The 23,459-nt window shown below is 45.4% G+C and overlaps 1 protein-coding gene across 1 annotated transcript in view; it reads right to left on the bottom strand.

Moving 5' to 3' along the window:
- The window catches only part of c1ql4b (complement component 1, q subcomponent-like 4b), a 38,637-nt gene extending 15,646 nt beyond the window's left edge, over positions 1 to 22,991 (bottom strand). Inside the window, exon 1 of the mRNA XM_072452794.1 lies at positions 22,283 to 22,991. Coding sequence (XP_072308895.1) covers positions 22,283 to 22,822 — 540 coding nt within the window. The 5' untranslated portion in view covers positions 22,823 to 22,991. The remainder of the gene's footprint in view (positions 1 to 22,282) is intronic.
- Between the last annotated feature and the right edge of the window lie 468 nt (positions 22,992 to 23,459).

The following is a 23,459-nucleotide window of genomic DNA, read 5'->3' as shown; positions in this document are numbered from 1 at the left end:
CTGGTTTAGTCCTAGTTTAGTCTTTAGACTTGGTTTAGTCCTGGTTTAGTCTTTAGTCCTGGTTTAGTCCTGGTTTAGTCTTTAGTCCTGGTTTAGTCCTGGTTTAGTCTTTAGTTCTGGTTTAGTCCCGGTTTAGTCCTGGTTTAGTCTTTAGACCTGGTTTAGTCCTAGTTTAGTCTTTAGTCCTGGTTTAGTCCTGGTTTAGTCTTTAGTCCTGGTTTAGTCCTGGTTTAGTCTTTAGTCCTGGTTTAGTCCCCTGGTTTCATTGCTATATATTGGACACAAATGTGCTGCAAAAGCCCCAAAAAGAAGCGAAAAGGCTGAAGTTATTGTTTCTGTGCAATTATAGGAAAACGTCGGCCTTTGAAGACGAGAAAATCCACGAGGGAACGAGAAATCCATGAGTGTAAACAGAGGCTGAGCGGGAAAGTCAACGTATTCCTGTCTGCGACTCCGGGGCCCCCGGGGGCCCGAAGACCCCCGCAGCACTGCCTCCTCTTTTCATTAGAGGGGAACTGTAACAGGAGAAACGTCACGCCTGAAACGTCACAGGAATCACCCGTAACTGCACTGGATTCAATTTAGGGCGTCGTCCTTTGGGAGACGAGTCAATTCCATGTGTTTTAGTGCGACAGGAACGATATTACGTTTAAGACGCATGAGACGGAGGATCTATGACGCACGCAACGATCTGAAAACTACAGCCAATGTCCAGAGAGTGTAATTTAGCAATAAATGTAGTTCATAAAGACACTGCAAAGAGAAAATTACCGTATTTTCCGGAGTATAAGTCGTACCAGCCAGAAAATGCATAATAGAGAAGATAAAAACATATATAAGTCGCACTGGAGTATGAAATGCGGTTTTAAGTGTGAAAATAACAAATAATATCACATATAAGTCGCTCCGGAGTATAAGTATAAGTATATAAGTATAAATATAAGTATAAGTCGCACCCCGGCCAAAACTATGAAAAAAGGTGCAGCTTATAGTCCGGAAAATGCGGTATATATCTGTATATCTAACCCATACTGTATATCTGTGAGGTGTTCCCTAGTCAGGCAGTGTGTTAGCGCTCGCTCCATCTACTGGCAGCAGAGGGGTACACCATCGGGAAATAAACAAAAGCTAGCTTGCCCCGACATGCTAACATAAGCACGCGGTTGCAATAAACACGATTTGACGGCGGAAAACGACGCAGACAATCTCGGAGCTCGTTTGACATCACAAAACTGGTACATTTGAAACGGAGTGAGACAAATTCAGATAAATGTAAAGTTCAAAAGCCTAAGTAACGAGGGGGAAAGCATAATATGTCTTTGAAGTATTCCACACTTATGTAGCAAGTGTGTAACAATATATTTACCATGACGCAACGCAATAATGTGACATAAATGTGACGATGAAACCCCGTGTGAAATGTAGCGCCGCAGCCTGACGGTTCACCTCAACGCTAACGACGCGCGGTCAAAGTCACGCATCGATTAACTTTGCGGGTCTGAAAACATGTCCCTGTGGACCCCACCTCTGTGACAGATGAGATGACTGCACGAGGTCCTCTCCCCTCCGTGTGTTTGTGCGAGGGGAGGAGTCAATGAGCGACGCCACGACAGGACACAACCACTAACAAACGTATTAAAGGAACATTTATACATATTAAAGAGACAACACAGCATTTTCCTCGCAATTCAGTTAAGTTTGGCTTGCCCTGGCACAGATCCGTATTGTAAAAGCAGCTCTTGGGCTCAAAATGAAATTGCCCCGTTCCTCCCTCGTCTCTGCCTCGTCTCTGCTCCGTCTCTGCCTCGTCTCTGCTCCGTCTCTGCCTCGTCTCTGCCCCGACTCTGTCCCGTCTCTGCCCCTCATCTCTGCCTCGTCTCTGCCCGACTCTGCCCCGTCCCTGCCCCGTCTCTGCCTCGTCTCTGCCCCGACTCTGTCCCGTCTCTGCCCCTTGTCTCTGCCTTGTCTCTGCCCCGTCTCTGCCCCGACTCTGCCCCGTCTCTGCCCCGACTCTGTCCTGTCTCTGCCCCTCGTCTCTGCCTCGTCCCTGCCCCGTCTCTGCCCCGTCTCTGCCCCGTCTCTGCCCCGACTCTGCCCCGTCTCTGCCCCGACTCTGCCCAGTCTCTGCCTCGTCTCTCCCCCGTCTCTGCCTCGTCTCTGCCCCGACTCTGCCCCGTCTCTGCCTCGGCTCTGCCCCGTCTTTGCCACGTCTCTGCCCCGACTCTGTCCCGTCTCTGCCCCTCGTTTCTGCCTCGTCTCTGCCCCTCGTCTCTGCCTCTCGTCTCTGCCTCGTCTCTGCCTCGTCTCTGCCCCGTCTCTGCCCAGACTCTGCTCCGTCTGTGCCTCGTCTCTGCCCCGACTCTGTCCCGTCTCTGCCCCTCGTTTCTGCCTCGTCTCTGCCCCTCGTCTCTGCCTCGTCTCTGCCCCGACTCTGCCCTGTCTCTGCCTCGTCTCTGCCCCGACTCTGTCCCGTCTCTGCCCCTCGTCTCTGCCTCGTCTCTGCCCCGTCTCTGCCTTGTCTCTGCCCCGTCTCTGCCCCGACTCTGCCCAGTCTCTGCCTCGTCTCTGCCCCGTCTCTGCCTCGTCTCTGCCCCGACTCTGCCCCGTCTCTGCCTCGTCTCTGCCTCGTCTCTGCCCCGACTCTGCCCCGACTCTGCCCCGTCTCTGCCCCGACTCTGTCCTGTCTCTGCCCCTCGTCTCTGCCTCGTCCCTGCCTCGTCTCTGCCCCGACTCTGCCCAGTCTCTGCCTCGTCTCTGCCCCGTCTCTGCCTCGTCTCTGCCTCGTCTCTGCCCCGACTCTGCCCCGTCTCTGCCTCGGCTCTGCCCCGTCTTTGCCTCGTCTCTGCCCCAACTCTGTCCCGTCTCTGCCCCTCGTCTCTGCCCCTCGTCTCTGCCCCTCGTCTCTGCCCCGTCTCTGCCCCGACTCTGCTCCGTCTCTGCCTCGTCTCTGCTCCGTCTCTGCCTCGTCTCTGCCCTGACTCTGTCCCGTCTCTGCCCCGTCTCTGCCCCGACTCTGCCCAGTTTCTGCCTCGTCTCTGCCCCGACTCTGCCTAGTCTCTGCCCCGTCTCTGCCTCGTCTCTGCCCCGTCTCTGCCCCGACTCTGCCCCGTCTCTGCCTCGTCTCTGCCCAGTCTCTGCCTCTCGTCTCTGCCCCGCCTCTGCACCGTCTCGTCTCTCCCTCAGGTGAGTTTAACGACCTCTGTCTGCTCGGCCTCGCTCGGCTCTGAGAGGTCTCTACATCACGCCCAAACCGTCCTGTCACTTTCATTACCCAGGGATCACGGCACGGCAGTGAAACCAAACACACAAACACACAAACACACAAACACGCAAAGACGCAAACAAGCAAACACGCAAACACGCAAACACGCAAACACACAAACAAAACACGCAAACACGCAAACACACAAACACAAAGACACAAACGCGCCTCTGGACCGTCCGCCCCGATCAAGTCTGCTCGGTCCACTACGGGCAAACGCGCCATCACTCACTGAGCGGGGGGGGCGGCGACCCAGACCTGCCCAAACCTGCCCGACCATGCCAGTCCGAGCGAGTCCACGCCTACAGGAAATACTGACGGCCATTTAGCTTTACCTAAACCGACAGAAACTACAAAAAAATCTGTAAAAACAGTTACATTCAAAGGTTGATGACTCACAACAGACATACGCACACTGTAAAATATAACCTCAGGAGTCAACTTAAAAATAGACAAATTTAAAAAACAAAAAACTAATTTCAAAATGCGTTAATTCCTCTTTTTTCCCCTCCTTTTTTCTTCTTTTGTTCTTTTTTCTTCTTCTGGTGCCACGCCCTTTTTTCTACTTTTACTCCTTCGCTTGCCCCATGTTCTACCTGGTCCAACTCGTTCTTAGTGGGCTGTTTTTGTTGTTGTTTTGGAGTGTTTTTTGTGCTTCTTTTTTCTCCCTCTCTCTCTCTTTCCCCTGTTGTTTTTTTGTTTTTGTTGATCTATGTTCTAATAAATTTTAAAAAAAGGGCAAAAAAAAATTATGTTTACTGTTTGAGTAAAATCATCATTTCTGATATAACGGTTCACGACAAGTGAAAGTAATTTAACGGTCTTTACTATGATTTTTTATTATTATTTACTGCTTGTTAGTGTAGAAAAGAAGACAGAAGTTGAACATTCGCACTTGCCATTAACTCACCGCTCTGTTTTGTAACCGTGTTCGTCACAACCTCACAGACAAACGGGAGTATTGAGTATTTGAAGAAAGAACCCCCGGGAGGCGCTCGGATGTCTGACCATTTCTCACGTCCAGATGTTCTGACCATTTCACATTGACCGGGCGCAGCATCGACAAAAGTATGTGTTCTATACTTTTGTCGATTTACACTCAGAACGACTCTCAAACGACTCGTACAGATCTGGGTGTTCTGGGCGAGCTGACTCCTGGTTAAATCTGTGTATTACTGTCGTTTTCAGTCCTTTTTGATTGAATGATTCTGGTTTAACGGGGGCTTCGGTGGTCTCAGTTCACACATAATGAAGTACGATGGCCCTGACACTGTATACATCAATACTGCATATACACATATAGATTGAGAGAGTGATAGAGATGTAGATAAAAATATATAAAATATTGCAAAATCCAGTCCGCAGATGGGTCATTTTCACTTATTTAAAATTCAAGGTCGTCAAGCCCCCAATTCTACCACTAAAGCAGTGGTCACTTTGGTCACCATGGTCACTTTGGTCACCATGGTCACTTTGGTCAGACTTCTGAGCCGCAGAGCACACGGAAAAGCACAACCGAGGTTTTGAACGCTCCGATGGTAGACCGAATAAGTTAAAATGTTGTTGACGAAAAACGAATGCACATTTTCGACCGCCGAGTGTGTCAAAGCGAGTGAAAGAAAAACAACTCGAGAAAAAACACCTGCTCGTCATTAACCGGCGCTGGCATTTACCGCACAGGTCGATCCTTTAAGACGCTCTCTAACAAGCCCGGGTAAAACGCAAAGCCCACAACCGTGACCCGAGGTAGCGTCTCCGCGGCTAATAGCCCTCAGATTATAATGGTTAAATGCTAAACCGGTCGTGCGGCGGTGGCATTGTTACACGTCCGCGCCCGCAGCCATCAAACGCGGGCGGAGAGCGAGGGCCGGCGCTGCTTCTTGATGAGGGCGAAATAATGATATAATGTGTTGGAGAAAAACCGAGGCACAACAAAGGACGAGGCGCGCTAACGACCGACGGGGCGGGTTCGGCTGACTGTAGCGGGCTCGGGGGCCATTAGAGCAGGGATATGTAGGCAAAGAACAATCCCCCCGGAGGCGTTGCGTGGCGTTGTCGGTGGTCATGTGACGGGTGGGGTGGGGGGGCACCACCGAGCGGCACCGGGACAGAGGTGCGCGAGAGGGGGACGCTTTGTAGGCGTCTGAGCGGAAGGGAAATGGTGGTGTTTTATGAAAAGTAATGCGTTGTATTGAGAAAGTGGAACGATAATAACAAGCTGCAAACCGTATTGTTACGAGGCGTGTGGATGAAAATATACGGCTTTTTCGAGATAATCAAAGTGCTTTACATAGAGGAGACGGACAGACAAGGATGAATTACACTTAATTTCACAATTAAAATTCAGTTAGCATCTTTCTAACTGCCTTTAAGAGGTGATTAAACTCTGGATTCTGAGAGTTTATGCTTCACTGTGAATAATAGAACTTGGGATTTGTTGTTTTTTGGTTCTAAATCGAGCCTGTTGACTCGGTTTGGTCCTGCTCTTGTCCGTGTTCAGTCCAGGTCTAGTCTTGAGTTTGGACTTGAGTTGAGTCCCGGTTCGGTCCCTATCGCGCGCCCTAAAACCAATCGTGCCGTGCAAAATGCATCAGTAGAAATGAATATATTTGTTTATCAAGGTATTTTTAATATGTGAGTTGATATGTGAGTCTGTATACCGTATTTTCCTGACGCACAGACAACGAACTGTGGTAAGTGTCTGGTATGTTAACGTAACATATTAACAGTTATTCAGATAACTATAGCATAAAGAACATGCTAACAAGTTTACCAAAGCATCAGTTTTACCCCAAATCACTAAATCCATTGAATTCTTCTTCCTCTGTGTCACTTCTAAACAACTCCACAAACTCCAGAGGAAGAGGAAGTGCAGATTCTTCTTCTGCGTCGCTTAGAGCCTAGAGCGCCCTCTTGTGGTTGTCAGTGTGAAAATAACGAATAATATCAAATGTAAGTCGCTCTGGAGTATAAATTGCACCCAGGATAGGAAAACTATGTAAAAAGGTGCAATTTCTAATCTGGAAAATACGGTAGTCCAGATAACAATGATCAAAAATATTGTTATTGACAATTATTCTTTATTGTCGAATAGTCACAATTAGTTGATTAATTGTTGCAGTCCTATTACTGTTATATATCACACACACAAAAACATATGAATCAACACCAAATTTAGTATTCAGCATCTTGAAATTATTGTTCGACTGAAAATCATCCCATCAGCCCAAAGATAAAAGTACTTTTACACGGACTCGCCCTGGACACGCCCCTCTTTCCGCACACACGTCACGGGCTCAGAATGCGCTCAACTCAAGTCGCGGGCGGTCGGTAACTGACACATCCGGTCGGACTAATTATACGAGTAAATGCAGCGGTATCGGTTTAAAAAAAAAAAAACATGTAAATTTGTCTAGTTTGTCGGGCCCGTATTAGCACGCTGTCAGGAGCAGGGTAATTATCACCTGGCGCCATAGCTACATCGCGCCGGATTTTAATTGAGCCAAAAACTGTCATCACCTCGGGCGGGTGTTATACTCACAAGTCCTACATTTCTGGTGCGATTTCAATGATCATTATCAGCCGCAACATAGCGACTGAGAAGCTTTGGTTTCGACTCCCCGGGGGGTCCGGACCTTTCTGTACGGGACGGACCAGTGCGTGATGGAGCTGTAGATGAGCAGCTCCATCGCAGAGTTTAGCAGTCGGATTGTGCCAAATACAGAAACGATAAAGAAAGTGGTCAAACTGTGGGCTAAATGCCACCGCTCTGTATTTGATCTACTACAGAACCATTTGTTTACTTTTCTGAGGTAACGCGAGCTCAACAACCTCCATAAAGGCTCAGTTGTGACTTGACTTGAATTAGTTGAGCTTGAAATAGACATAATTTGCCAGGAAATGTGTTAAAAGTGTGAAAAAGTTGCGTTTCCCATTGAGCGAACATTACCTGACCACGCCCCCATGTTGCCTGACCACGCCCCGCTCATGTGACGCGTTACAGACTGTATTTGGAAATCCGAGCGCGCATTCCGAGGGCAACCACGGAGCCAATCAGAGGCGAGGTTTTAGTAGGTACAACGCACGTTTATGACAGAAGGCAGCTGATTGGTCCGTTATTATTGTTCACATAGTCACTGGCGAAAAAAGTAAAGCAAAATAAAAACTCCAGGATCACGTAAGGCTGTTTAATACGAACATTTTAAACCAGAAAGAAAAGTAATTGCAGGGAAAGAGGTGCAGAGGTTTGAATAAAACGAACGGGAACTAGGCGTGGATGGAACCAATTCGATAGCAACGGCTAGCAGGTTAGCAGGTTAGCTTCGTCCAGTGATATATATTCATTTCAGTCTGCAATTGGCCACTTTAATATAATTTATTATTTATTCTACACATGGATTTATAGTGACAAAAAAGGCGCAGAGCAGCAGGACATGATCTGACGGGAACAAGCAATAGCGATGGCTAGCAGGTTAGCTCCGTATATATACATTTCATTCATTTCCTCTCTATTAAGCACACAAATGCATCAAATGGACAATAAAAATATACACTGCAAACAAATCAAAGTCTGCACAGCTGCATTTGGCGACTTATTATTTACTATTTATTCTACACGTGGATTTATAGTGACAAAGGCGCAGAGGAGCAGGACATGATCTGACGGGAACTACAGCGTCTCCTTCAGAGTCAGGCATGTGCAAGTCGCCTCTGCAAACTGAGAAGAGCAGAGTGACCGAAATAACGCATCTTTGACCTTTACGGAGCTCATATTGACTCCTCTGACCAGCATGTGAGACAGTTTACACGGCTGTCATCGGTGAGGTCACTTCACCTCATCTGTGACATAAAGAACACCGGCCTCAGAGAGCGGACTCGGGAAAAGGCCGATTTCGTGTCACTTTTGGTTCTCACGGTCATTACAGAACTTTTAAAAATGTTATACTTAACGTCGTTTTGAAAGCCATGACGAGGACAAGCGCTGTACTGTACTCGTCTGCGTACACGAGATGGTGAATGACAAGAACACATCCTGGCTCCCTGGGCACTGCTGATGTCACGAGAGGCGGGACATGTGTCAAAATGGATGATACCGCAGTAGAAATGCAAAACACCGTTGATAATTAAAACTGAAAAGGACCTGAAGAAGAGACAGAAACGTGGAGCGTAATCTCACAAAAACAAGAGTATACAATTATATTTCTGCACCTGGAAGTATGATGCATTGTGAATGTGTCATCTGAATATTGATATCGAGATATAGAAAAATATATAGATCATTTTCATCCTCGACTCCTCCACTGCTCCTGACAGTAGCATATGGAAATAGGTCAAATCCAGAGAATCGATTTTTCTACCGGAATGATAAAATGTACCTTCTTCTTTCTAAGTATCACATAACTTCTGACACCAGGTCGTGAACGTAAAATGTAAATATTCTTTCCATCTTACACAAAAAAGTGTCGAACAATAACCTACAGTTTCAACATCACTTATTACATTTTAAATCAGTTATTTTTTAAAGCTACAGTTCCCAGATTTTGAACCATAAAAAGGAAGAAGTAGCTGCAGGTTTAGTCCAGGTTCAGGCCTGGTCCAGCCTCACATTTGAGCTGGACGTTTTAAATGTTTCACACATTTTATCACTGGATTTAAAAGAAAAATATGATGCTTTATTCATATTGTTATTGGACTTCAAACATGCTCTTAAGTGCTTTTACTGTGGCATCTCAAAAAAATCTGAATGGAGTTTTTAACGGTCGAAGGACTTTCTAAACATTTTTATTGGAACAAGCGTGAATTAAGATTATTCCAGGTATGTTTTTGGTGAGGGAACAATAGCGGATAAAAGTGTCCTGTAACTGTGAGCCGAGGTGCATGGAAGCAGACTTTTTTATTTAAATGCTGGTGAATTTCTTCATTCAGCTTTGGTTTGTGAATTCAACAAAAATATAAACCTTTTAAACCTTCAGGACCTTCAAGCCCACAAATTCAGTGTAAAAATGTTTTATTTTTAAACATGTTTTATTTTTTTATTATTATTATTATTAGTATTATTATTATTCATTTATTTATTTTATTTAATTGAATGCCTTTTTTCCACAGTGAATTTTTAGCTCTGAATTCAAACGGTTTAATTAAAGGACCTGGAAATCTATGCACTAAATATATCGAAGGTTATTTTAATTTTTCTGGGACTTTTGAAACAAAGAAAAACACAATGGAAAAAGTTCGGCGACAGAAATTCCCAATAGAAACAATTCAGACATGTTTTTTCAGGGTCAAATCATTCCAAACGACCAAAACAAAATTTAAATTAATTCAAAAATCAGATGAAACAAACCCTCTTGACCACGCCCCCCTCAAAAAACAGATTTCCGGGGCCTTTCTGGTAGAATAAGTAAATAAACATGCTAACAAAGTTTTGGGTTTCATGACCGCTTTAAACCTTCAGCACTGAACCAGACCTGTACCTGTACCGTAACTGTTGGTATAAACGAGCCCTCAGAATTACACACTGACCACCCTGGACACAGGGCCATAAATATTCATGCGCTCCCTCACAGTTAAAGGGCAGAGTACATATTGGTGGTGAATTATATATCCATTGGAAAGGTCATCTACCTCAACACCAATCGTGTGATGAGTTATAGGTCGCCCGCATCGAAAAGAAACTCGCTTCTCAGTGTCATTTTACTCTCGTGGCCTCCGTGTGAACACAGACGAGTTTTGTTCAGTCAAATATGAAAAAAAAGTAGTCAGAAAATTAAAGCTAAAACTGTAGGGTGTGTAGGTTGGTGCCCCGTTTGTTCACTGTTCATTTACCACACGATCGCACTTTTACAAACTTTATTGAGCCACGCCGGAAATTAATTGGACTTTGTAGCTCACACATTATTGCGATTGTGAAATTCTACTGCGTTTTGTTACACTATTTAATCGGAACATAATTTTAGTAAACGTTTAACAGCAGTTTTAAAGGATATCCATGAATCAGGACGCGTATCGTATCAAGTTCCGCATATCGAGATTAGTATTGTGATGTACTAGGCAATACCCGGCCCTTGTATTTATAACGTATTTTCCGGACTATAAGTCGCACCAGGCAAAAAATGCATAAAAGAGAAGAAAAAAACATATATAAGTCGCACTGGAGTATAGTCGCATTTTTGGGGGGAAATTTATTCGACAAAATCCAAGACCAAGAACAGACATTTCAACTTGAAATGCAATTTAAAATAATAACAGATTAGAGAACATGGTGAATAGGTGTACGTATGCTAACGCTAACACCTTCAGCTACATGACGCACAGACAGAACTGTGGTAAGTGTCTGGTATGTTAACGTAACATATGAACAGTTATTCAGATAACTATAGCATAAAGAACATGCTAACAAGTTTACCAAAGCATCAGTTTTACCCCAAATCACTAAATCCATTGAATTCTTCTTCCTCTGTGTCACTTCTAAACAACTCCACAAACTCCAGAGGAAGAGGAAGTGCAGATTCTTCTGCGTCGCTTAGAGCCTAGAGCGCCCTCTTGTGGTTGTCAGTGTGAAAATAACAAATAATATCACACATAAGTCGCACCCGGGACAAAACTATGAAAAAAGGTGCTACTTATAGTCCGGAAAATACGTAGTTTAAAATGAAGATTCACTCCCAAATCTTCATCAAAGTCACTCCAAACCTTTTCCTGGACGACAAACAGACATTTTGGTTGCGTGTTGTGTCGCGTGTTGTGTGATTTATATTTGTCGTTGCGTGAGTGATGTGTCTGGCCTCTGTATCGGCGCCTTCGTCGGCAGGACAGAGGGTTCCTTCTTGTCGGCCTCGACTCGTCCTTCGCGAATACACAAACGTCTCGCCCCCCGCAGCCGCCTCATCCCCCCGTGCCCGCCTTGCCCCCCCGCACCCGCCTCGCCCCCTCCGCAGCCGCCTCATCCCCCCGTGCCCGCCTTGCCCCCCCCGCGCGCACCCGCCGTCCGTCAGAAGCTCTTGTCCCTCTAGGGGGCGCCGCTAAGTGACACCGCGCCGTGACGAGACATCGATCGGCCCAACGCGAGGCTCCCGACAGGCTTTGGTGAACACACAAACGAGGACCAGGGCCAGCGACAAAATGAACTGGTACTGCAGTTTTTATGATGAATACTTTTTTACTTTACTTTGAGAGCAGATATCTGAACTTTCTACTCAACATTTTCTCTTGAATTTGCTAAAAAAATGCCTGTAAATATCTTGTTGAAGTTGAAATATTGCACAAAACATGAATGGACCATAAAATTAATGACAAAAATATTACTTTATACTTTTCTCTTTTCTCTACATTTTTACAGTTTTAATTATAGATGATACACTTGATCTAATTTTGCATATTTCTAAAACAACAATTGCAATATGACTAATGTTTTCAATAGATCTTCCGTCATTTGGCCCCAAGAAAATCGTGATATAAATGTTTTGTTATATCATCCAAACCTAATATATACTCATAAAAATCATTAGAAACATTTGATATTGGAATTGAACTGCTGTAAACTGTACTTCAGAACTTTTACGTCTGTACGTTTTGCTTGTACTTTTACTTGAAACAATAAGAATTGAATTTGTTGTGTTGCACATACTTTGCCAGGAAACGTTTTCAAAGCGGGAAAAACCTGAATCAACATAAACATTTTCAAGTGCAATATCTTTTTTACTTCAAAACAAACGATAATAATGAAGCTCATTGGGACATGAACCCAAAAGCAGAAGTATCTCAGTCCATCTTTAATAAATATACAAAAAAAATGTAAAATAATAATAATAATCGGTTAACGTAATTATTTGAAAAAGGAACTCATGTGCTTTTCAAAATAAACACACATAAATGACTATTTCGATGCTTGTTCAGCTCTGCAGCAAAACTTTGATTCATTTATTTTACAAATGCACCTTTCCATTAAAATCACAGATGGATCCGGAGGAATATGTGTCAAACAGTCATAACTGGAGCATAGTATAAAACTTGATCCATGAATGTATAAATATTGTTCTTATTTTCAGTAAATTTGCTATTGTTGTTGTGTTACTTTTAATGTAACACAATTAACAATTAACACATTAATTTAATTGGCAGCCAACTGAAAAGATGCTTTTACCGCCCCCTACTGGAGTTGTACGTCTTTAAAGTATGTGTTTTACGCTATAACGTAGAAAAAAGAAAAAAAGAGAAAGAGAAAGAGAAAGAGAAAGAGAGGAGGCAAAAAATTCCTAATCACAAATGTAATATCAAAAGATCGAAAAACAGCTTTAAAGTGCTCATGACAGGTTTTTACGATTTTCTAATTTAGACTTTATTTGGTGTGTTTATACCTGTTGTACATATAATTGATAGTTTTACTCCAACCGAGCAGGTATTTGTGGAGAAAACTTTAAAAAATCTATAGAAAATGAAGTGACGTCACACCAGGGACACTCATTTCAGACAAAGTTTATGCAGAATTTACACAAAGAAACAACTTTTTTGACTCTAAACATTAATGCAACAAAATAAAGTCGCTTCTATATATTTTTATTTGTCAAACAAAAAAATGTGACATTAGATGACTTTTGGCCCAGTGTTTGCTGGGTAATTTCCTAGTGTGATGTCATCAATTACAAACAGGAAGTGACATTATCGACCTAAAAAGGTGCTATTTCGGGATACATTTTTTATAACTTTTAGTAAAATTTTAATCATATTTATCTTAACTGCATTTTAGCGCAATGAGTCGTCCGACCTGTAGGGGGAGCTTTAAATTAAATCATTTTTGTGTGAGTATTATTCGTTTTTCGATGAATTGAATCGTTAAATCTCCACACATGAAGTTAAATGTTCATTAATTGTAAGCTTGAATATTGTTTCTAATGTTTCAAAGCCGTTTTCGATCAATACTGCAGTTTTAATGAACACAACGTAAAAAAAAAATAAAAAATTACACAGTTTAAGTATAATATGTTTCCTCGCAAACAGTGACAAAGTGACCCGCGGAGCCCAAACTCCTCCCCCGAGCGCCCGACGCTTTGTCCTTTCGCCCTTTGCCATTTACTTTCCTCCAATTCACGCGCACTCTCGCACTCCTTGCGCCCTCCCGAGGGTCAAACCCCCCCACCCCCACCTCCGTCCAATATCGCCCCGGCCCGATCGGCTCCGAATTGGGTTAAATAATTTATCCGACGGGAGGAAAGATAATTAATGTGGGAAGTCAATCGCCGGCGTGGTACGGGCAGATGTGCAAAAAGGGCAGCGCAGGTGGAGCGGGGAATATCTAATCTAAAGCTTATAAAAGATTTAAAGGGCCGGAGACGATGGGAATGACAATGTGCACCAAAAACAGGGGACCACAAATTAAACCTGGCATTTTAGTGGCCCCGGTCCACTTAGCCGCCAATCAATACGGACAGGAATCGCCGCTTTACGGACTCGCGGCGCTTGATGCGGCTCCGGACGGCAGCGATTTCGATGTAAAATGGATTTGTTTGTGGATATTGCGTTGTGTAGTCTATATATTTGTCCCCGAAGAATTCCCTTTTATTGGCTTTGTCGTGCAGGACGATGAGCAATCGACGTCGCCAGAACCAGAGCTGGAGGACATCGTGGAAAAGGACAATCTCTGTTTTGGTTTTCCTGACGTGTCCTGATCACGATCCAACAGAAACGTGTCTTTCTCTGAAAGTGTATTCTTAAATATGCTATTCTGGTAGAATTCAGAGGTGGGGAGTACTCAAATACATTTACTCGAGTTACTATTTCAGACTGTATACTTTTACACTTGAGTAAAAATGTTAGTTTTTAAATCTTAAATCTAAAAGTGACAAAAGCTTTATGTTGACGACGTGAAATTATTTGAACGTTTGTGTTTGTGACACAGAGTTGACCATAAAAAGAAATGGCCGTTTCCCCTGGGTCTGGGTCTGGGTCTGGGTCTGGGCCTAGGTCTGGGCCTGGGTCTGGGTCTGGGTCTGGGTTTGAGCCAGGGTCTGGGTCTGGGCCTGGGTTTGGGTCTAGGCCTGGGCCTGGGCCTGGGCCTGGGTCTGGGTTTGAGCCTGGGCCTGGGTCTGGGCCTGGGAGGAGCCGTGGGCCAAACCCTCAGGGCGGGGGAGCATTTACCTCTTATCCATAAGAGGTAAATGCATTTCACGGTTGACTGTGATTGGTTAAATCCAGCTGTCACTCACTCGCTCGCTCCGAGTACTTTCTGCAGCCGCATGAACTACTGTTGTCAAAGGTAAGTACTAGCGGAGGAGGGAGTAGACCGCATTTGTACTCAAGTAAGAGTAACGTTACTTCAAAATAATATCACTCAAGTAGAAGTATAAAGTAGTGGTCAAGGACGTGTATAAAGTATTTGGTGAAACTACTATTACTCAAATAAGGATAATTGCAGTAGTAACTGTCAGGACGTAGCTTCTGATTAATACTTTGGAGCTAAAGCGTGTGAACTTTTTTTTAGCTCTTTTCACAAGTCTCGGAGGGAGTTTTGCCGTCACAGGTAAAGCCAACAAACATTAGCATGTTAACAAACATTAGCACGCTAACTGTGCACTTCCTGCTTCTCTGAGAATAAAACGCTCTGTAAATAGATACAGAGAAAGTGCCATTGTCTCATTTTCACATGATCAGATACGTTTACAATCTGTACTGGGAAAAAACTTATTTTAGTCCATTACATGCAAACCGACACCTTAACGTGGTGGAGGGGTTTGAGTGCCCGAATGATCCCGGGAGCTATGTTGTCGGGGGCTTCATGCCCCTGGTAGGGTCTCCCAAGGCAAACAGGTCCTAGGTGACGGGTCAGACAAAGATCGGTTCAGAAGCCCTCTATGATGACAACACAAACAAGGCAGTTTACGTCGCCCGGATCGGCGTCACCGGGGCCCCATCCTGGAGCCAGGCCTGGGATGGGTGCTCCATGGCGAGCGCCTGGTGGCCGGGTCTTACCCCACGGGGCCCGGCCGGGCACAGCCCGAAAGAGCAACGTGGGGCCGCCCTTCCGTGGGCCCACCACCCGCAGGAGGATCCATAAGGGGCCGGTGCAGAGAGATCTGGGCGGCAGTCGACGGCAGGGGCCTCGGCGACCAGATCTCCAGACACAGAGACTAACTCTGGGGACATGGAATGTCACCTCGCTGGGGGGGAAAGAGCCTGAGCTTGTGCGGGAGGTTGAGCGATACCGACTAGATATAGTCGGCCTCACCTCCACGCACAGTTTGGGCTCTGGAACCCATCTCCTCGAGAGGGGCTGGACGCTCCACTTCTCTGGTGTTGCCCGTGGGGGGAGGCGGCGGGCTGGTGTGGGCTTGCTTATAGCCCCTCAGCTTTCTGGGATGCAGTGTCTCACCAACACCGTTTACGGTGCGGGTGGAGGCCTGCTGACCTCGACTGGGGATGTCGTCGGACGGTGGAAGGAATACTTTGAGGATCTCCTTAATCCCTCAGTCACGTCTTCCGAAGAGGAAGTAGAGACCGGGGACTCGGAGGCTGGCTCATCCATCACCCAAGCTGAAGTCACTGAGGTTGTTTGCAAACTCCTCGGTGGCAGGGCTCCGGGGGTGGATGAGATCCGCCCTGAGTACCTAAAGTATCTGGATGTTGTAGGACTGTCTTGGTTGACACGTCTCTGCAACATCGCGTGGCGGTCGGGGGCCGGACCTCTGGACTGGCAGACCGGGGTGGTGGTCCTTCTGTTCAAGAAGGGGGACCGGAGGGTGTGTTCCAACTACAGAGGCATCACACTCCTCAGCCTCCCGAGTAAGGTCTATTCCAATGTTGGAGAGGAGAATCCGACCGATAGTCGAACCTCGGATTCAGGAGGAGCAGAGTGGTTTTCGTCCCGGTCGTGGAACACTGGACCAGCTCTATACCTTCCATCGGGTGCTCGAGGGCTCATGGGAGTTTGCCCAACCAGTCCACATGTGCTTTGTGGATCTGGAGAAGGCTTTCGACCGTGTCCCTCGGGGTGTCCTTTGGGGGGTGCTCTGGGAGTACGGGGTCCGGGGCCCTTTGCTCAGGGCTGTCCAGTCACTGTATGATCGGAGCAGGAGCTGTGTTCGCATTGCCGGCAGTAAGTCAGACCTGTTCCCAGTGCATGTTGGACTTTGTCACCGGTTCTGTTCATAATTTTTATGGACAGAATTTCTAGGCGCAGTCAGGGGTCGGAGGGTGTCCGGTTTGGGGACCACAGGATCTCATCTCTGCTGTTTGCAGACGATGTTGTCCTGATGGCTCCATCAAACCCGGACTTGCAACATGCACTGGGACGGTTTGCAGCCGAGTGTGAAGCGGCTGGGATGAGAATCAGCACCTCCAAATCCGAGGCCATGGTTCTCGACCGGAAAAAGGTGGCTTGCCCTCTCCAGGTGGGTGGGGTGTCCTTGCCCCAAGTGGAGGAGTTCAAGTATCTTGTTCACAAGTGAGGGAAGGATGGAGCGTGAGATCGACAGGCGGATCGGTGCAGCGGCTGCAGTGATCGGGGGCAGCAGTCTGAGCAGTCCCTGCTCAGACTGCTGCCCCCGCGACCCGGCCCCGGATAAAGCGGCAGAAGATGGATGGATGGATGGACATGCAAAAAATCTACCGTAACTGACACTAAATCTACAGATCAACATCAACAATAAAAATTAGATAGCACCTTTAAAATCCGCAAAAATTTTAAAAACAATAACATGTCTGAAGGAGCGCTGCAAGAAACACAGATGTTCGAATAATTTAGTATTTGTCACTTAGATTCAGTCACAGTTTGAAGAGGAACCAACACTTTTACTCAAGAGTAACATAAATATATAACTGACATAATTATATAATGACAAATACAAAAATAAGATAGACTGACAGCTACGCCTCCAAACCCCTCACTACATACTACACCTTAGAGCTCCGCCTCCCTGAAGAGGGAGCTCGTACTCGACTTAGAAGATCCCAGGAGCCGGCCTGGCCCCGCCTCTTTAGTCGACGAGTTACATTTAATCAATTCCCCAGCGCTCATGCTCTCACTATATAGTCTGGTTTAGTCTTATATAGTCTAGTTAAGTCCTGGTTTAGTCTTATATAGTCTAGTTAAGTCTTATATAGTCTGGGTTAGTCTTATATAGTCTAGTTAAGTCTTATATAGTCTAGTTAAGTCTTATATAGTCTGGGTTAGTCTTATATAGTCTGGTTAAGTCCTGGTTTAGTCTTATATAGTCTAGTTAAGTCTTATAGTCTGGGTTAGTCTTACATAGTCTGGTTAAGTCCTGGTTTAGTCTTGGCTCAGTCCTGATCCAGACCACGTTTAGATCCGCTTTAGCTGAGTGCTCTCTAATTGTCTCGTATATTTACATATATCCATTACATTCTCGTTAACACGGAACCTAATTAGAGCTTAAACACACATGTGCAGATGTTCAGCCGGCGTTGAATCACACACACACACACACACACACACACACACACACACACTCTTGATGGTAAGAGCCGGTGAAGCGTGTCAGTGAGATCCCAGCGTGGCGGCCGGCTGCAGGATCACACTGCTGTCAGTTCTATAAAGCTCCAGCATCAAACTCGTCCCGGCTCGGCTCCTAACGAACCAAACACGGCCCTTCTCTCTCGTTATGGTCCCTCACGGATCGATTTGTGCTTCTCAGATTCTACAACACGGCGCAAAACATTAAAGGTTCGGGGGAAATGTAGCTGCAACTAACAATTACTTAAGTAGAGTCAATTAGTGAAACAATTATATTTATAGTTCTATTCTAATGATACTTTTTAAATACATTATCAACCAAATAATGTGCTGACTGAAGACTTCTAGATGAGACAGTATTAACGAACAGAGTGTAATTTCGATGAAAAGTCTTTATTCTATTAGTCCAGTTAACGATGATCAAAATACAAATAACAATTAAAGCCGCAAGCGGCATCCGGCTTCGTACTCTGCACTTTCGACTTGATAAAGATGGCGCTGACGCGCCCTCATTGTGTGTATTATCTAAGAACTAAACAGACGGCGACATATTGGACATGGCCAATCCAGTGCAAATCAACACAAGTGTCAGTCAAAAACACAAAGACCATGACACAAGGAATAAAAACTTTTGATGCACCACTCCTTAAGATGATATTCCCCAAATTTGAGCTTGAGTGGGTTAACGCCCACGGATGAGTTTGTTAAAGTGTGAAGTGTAAAAATTTGAACATTTCAGGGATTTTGCAATTTTCCCATTAGTGACGGTCAAATTTGCGGCTCCTCCACTTAGCAACTGTAGCACTTAAAATCAAAACTTGGATAACTTTTGATGCCCTGGTCCTTAAGATGATTGTCACTAAATTTGAAGATGGTTGAGCTAACTCCCAAGGAGGAGTCCGTAAAAGTGTGAAGCGTAAAAATGTGGTCATTTTAGAAGAAAAAAAAACGCCGTACAAAATATTACTTCGGACCCCAGACTTTTTTGATCGGGAGTCCAAATTAGAATTTTGTCCAAAATTTAAAGTAGTTTGGAAAAACTATATTTTTTCTAGACCACTCTAAAGAATAGTTAAAATTCTGGGAAAGGTTTGCGGCTTTACCGCACATACACCGAAGAACATATCCGAATAATTTGCATAACTTTTGATGGCCAAGTCCTCAAAATTATTGTCACCAAATTTAAAGTAGGTTGGGCTAACGCCCGAGGAGGAGTTTGTTAAAGTGTCAAAAAGTTGAAATTTGAGCGATTTTGCGATTTTCCCATTAGGATAACATTGGATGTTTCTGTCATCGCTATGACTATGCCGTAAAAATTAGGGCATTGATCTGATTGGCTTTTTTGATCGGGACGCCAAAATAGAATATTGGGTAAAATTTTTTACATTTTCGTAAAACCATTTTTTTCTGTCCCTGTTCATTTAAAAGTCACTCTGCAGGGAGCCCTATCGCGCCCCTTTCAATATGTTCATAATAAACTGGTCCAAACTTGAAAGTTTAAAAACATATTCAAATTTGGTCCTAATCAGACTCGCTTAAATGGGCGCAATTTTTAGATTTGCTAAATTTCAAAATGCGTTGTCCAACTTTTTACTGTGGGTTCTCTCCGGGTACTCCGGCTTCCTCCCACCGTCCAAAGACTTGCATGTGTTAGGTAAAAATTGGCAATAATTAGCATATTTTACTATAACACTGAAAACATTGCATCTACTTCGTCAAATGCTATGTCCATATTCAAATAAAATACCTGAATACATAGACCGTAAAAGTTATCCCAAGAATTTGGATAACTTTAGATGCCCCACTTGTCACTTACGCGCTCGTCACTCGCCATCCCGTCGGGGTCCCGCACCCACTTCCCATAGACTTCCATTAATTTGAGCAGATACAAGTATGGCTCATGCCTGCGTCATGGACTCTCGAGCACAGCACGATGCCAGGAGTGTTTTGAGTGATTCGCGCTGCTGTTCTCAACTGGTGACTTTTTTTTGTCGTAGCAGGAGTCATTTTGAACATCTTTTGAAATATTTGGTTTGTATTTGAATTCATCTGCACATGGGTTCCATTCTTAAAATCAGTTCCAATCAGTAAAAACGGTTAATAACACAGAGTTTCAATGCGTCTGAAGACAAAACTCGCTGGTATATTGGTAAATTGGCTTCATATCACAATACTTGTAATAGTATCACACAGTATCGGATCAAAACAAACACTGTGGAGAAAGTAGCGCATTAGCAGAGTCGTTAGCTCTTACAAACTACTTAATTGCAACATGCCGGAGATACAGGTCTAGCACCATCTGCAGGCACTTGTGATAACTACAAGTGCTGAGTCATGCTGGAGGCGTTCACGCTGCACATAAATGATTATTAATTGTACTAAGAGAGCGTGTTTACACCTTGATTCGAGCAAAGTTTAGTCCTTTTTGTGGCCTAGGAATCAAAACTAAATCCAAAAACACAGCAGCAGGCAAAGACACGGTGCAGTAAACGCTGAACACGTCACGCGGGAACAACTGCATTATTGCTCACTTAAATCAACCCATACCTCACCCCACCACTGTGATCCAAGCCACGCCCACAGCACAGGTGAGCGTGCTCCATACCATAAACACCACGTCTACAGTGCCACGCCCCCCGGGCACCGCCGTGCACATTCACACACACAAGGGGAAACGTCTAGACCCACAGCCCCTACAGTCCTGATGTAGACCTGGTTTGGACTGGTTCTGGTCCAGGTTTAGTTCAGAGTTCAGTCCCATTTGTTGGTTTAAAAGAATAAAATGTGCACAACTGGAAAATTGTTTGTCAGCTTTGGCAGATGGAAGCAGATCTGTGACAGTTCTTAAATTTAATCTGTTTCATAGTCCTGGTTTCCTAAAGATTTGTCCTGATTTTGACCCTAGTAATCCTCTAATTTAAAAATCTAAGAATAAATCTAAAAATAAAGGAATATATTTACTTTTAGACCAGGTTTAGACCAGGTTTAGACCAGGTTTAGACCAGGTTTAGACCAGGTTTGAACTAGGTTTGGACCAGGTTTGGACCAGGTTTAGTGCAGGTTTGGACCAGGTTTGGACCAGGTTTGGACCAGGTTTAGACCAGGTTTAGACCAGGTTTGAACCAGGTTTGGACCAGGTTTGGACCAGGTTTAGTGCAGGTTTGGACCAGGTTTAGTCCAGGTTTAGTCTAGGGTTAGAGATTGACTTTAGTCCTAAATCTCAGTCTCGGCCTGTTTAAAATGCTGATTCTTTGTGTTGTATTGAATTGTATTATATTATCTTTATTTTAATAATAAAGAAAATTAATAATAATGTAAAATAATAATTTTACATTATTATTAATGTAGATGTATTTATTCATATACATATAATATTCGTATTATTATTTTTTATGTTTTATTAATTATATATATATATATTTTTTTATTATTATTTCATTTATTAATACATGTATTTCTTTCTAAACGGGCAGTGCATTGAAGCGACCGTAACTGTTTCCATCGTTTCACAGCTTTAGATCTTTGAGCGTGTCAGGGGTGCGTTCTCCAGATGGGAGCGTTTCATTTTGTTTTCACTCATTTCATATTTATTTATTTCTGCGTCTAATGTGGGTGTCCCGGAGGACTCTAGAGCATCTGTTTCATTTTGGCTCAGCTCCAGCGAGACACATGTAGAAGATCCCTGTCACTCTCAGTCCCCGTCGAGCGCAATTAATGAGCCATATTTATTCTCAGGCACAGACGCAGACAAACGTGTTACAACAACTGTGAGTTTTAGTACTACAATGTGACTTTAACCACGAGCGTCATCCATATTACTGTACTATTTAAGCGCTGACATTTCACAATCATCTCACGCCGACCACAAATGGCCCACAAATAATCCATAAGTCTGATGTCGCTCCATAATTGGCCCCTCTGGCACTTGTCGACCAATCACAGCGCTAGAGGGCGGGATTTAGAGCGGAATTTCTGAGGATTCAAAATGGCGGCTGCGTCACAACAATCAAACTATAAACCAGCCAAATTTAATTATTTGTTTTGCGTGTTCTACAGGTGCAGAGGCTCCAGTCAGTGGTTGATCTTACGGTTTATTCGTTTCATATAATTATTGCCCATTAGAATATCTGGTTTATTGTAGAAACCTGTATTTTTGTAGTTAATTGGCTTGTGGGAGGGGCCTCAGCCTATAAAAGGTCAGTCTGTGGCACACCCTCGTGACTCACCTGTCCGTTCTCCTTGAGGTCGGCCCACACGCTCGTGACTCACCTGTCCGTTCTCCTTGAGGTCGGCCCACACGCTCGTGACTCACCTGTCCGTTCTCCTTGAGGTCGTCCCACAAGCTTGTGACTCACCTGTCCGTTCTCATGCTCGTGATCCACCTGTCCGTTCTCCTTGAGGTCGGCCCACACGCTCGTGACTCACCTGTCCGTTCTTCTTGAGGTCGGGCCCACACGCTCGTGACTCACCTGTCCGTTCTTCTTGAGGTCGGGCCCACACGCTCGTGACTCACCTGTCCGTTCTTCTTGAGGTCGGCCCACACGCTCGTGACTCACCTGTCCGTTCTTCTTGAGGTCGGCCCACATGCTGGTGCCGTCGCCGCCTCTCATCAGGACGTGGTAGGTGAAGTAGTAGATGCCGGGCAGGGGGCAGGTGAACTTCCCCGTGCTGGGTTCGTAGTAGTTCCCCACATTGGTCACAACATCATCGAACTTCAGGATCTCGCTGCCCTCGTGCTGCTTCCTCAGCCCGGCATAGAAGGCGATTTTGGGGCTGTACACGGACTGGCCGTATCCTCCTGTTCCGGGCCCGGGAGGTCCAGGCGGGCCTGGTTTACCAGGCTCTCCAGGGGGTCCTTTAGGTCCTGGAGGTCCTGGTAGTCCAGGGCTGCCTCTGAATCCCTGTTTGGCTCTGCGGTTTGCATAGTCTGGGGGCAAAGGCGAGACGGCCGTGAGCTCCCCTGGTGGTGGAGTGAAGGTATCGCACACCATCTTACAGCTGCCTAACATCTCATAGTGCGTTTGCCCCGCGCCGCTGCCCGCCCCCTTTGTGGTGTGGACCAGCAGAGGAATGGCCACCAGCAGAACCAGCACCATGGCCACGCCCACACCAGCCCCAATCACACGCTTCTTTCTGCTAATCCGAGAAGCGGCCAGCGTGAGGAAGTCCTCCTCGCCTTTCGCTGGGACGCTTGAGCCGGCCAGGCTGAAGTCTGAGCGGACTGACTTAACAACGTGAAAATGATTTACGGGGTTTACTTTAGGAGTGGCACTGCCCACAGGGGAGCGGAAGAGAACTCACAATTAAGCCATTTTCTGTTTATTTTCATCAATGCCACAATATCCACTCTTTTAATCCCAGTGGAGAGGAGGCTGCAGAGAGGAGGCTGCAGAGAGGAGGCAGCAGAGAGGTGGCTGCAGAAAGGAGGCTGCAGAGAGGAGGCTGCAGAGAGGAGGCTGCAGAGAGGAGGCTGTAGAGAGGAGGCAGCAGAGAGGTGGCTGCAGAAAGGAGGCTGCAGAGAGGAGGCTGCAGAGAGGAGGCTGCAGAAAGGAGGCTGCAGAGAGGAGGCTGCAGAGAGGAGGCTGAGATAGGAGGTGTGTGTGAGAGGAGGCTGCCGAGAGGAGGCTGCAGAGAGGAGGCCTTAGAGAGGAGGCTGCAGAGAGGAGGTGTGTGAGAGGAGGTGTGCGAAAGGAGGCTGCAGAGAGGAGCTGTGAGCTGCTGAGGCTGTCAGGT

The sequence above is a fragment of the Eucyclogobius newberryi genome, unplaced genomic scaffold (assembly GCF_026437365.1).
Source record: "Eucyclogobius newberryi isolate DKJ021-1_F unplaced genomic scaffold, fEucNew1.0.hap1 SCAF_19, whole genome shotgun sequence".
Classification (NCBI taxonomy): domain Eukaryota; kingdom Metazoa; phylum Chordata; class Actinopteri; order Gobiiformes; family Gobiidae; genus Eucyclogobius; species Eucyclogobius newberryi.
This window is presented reverse-complemented; position numbering and strand designations above follow the sequence as displayed.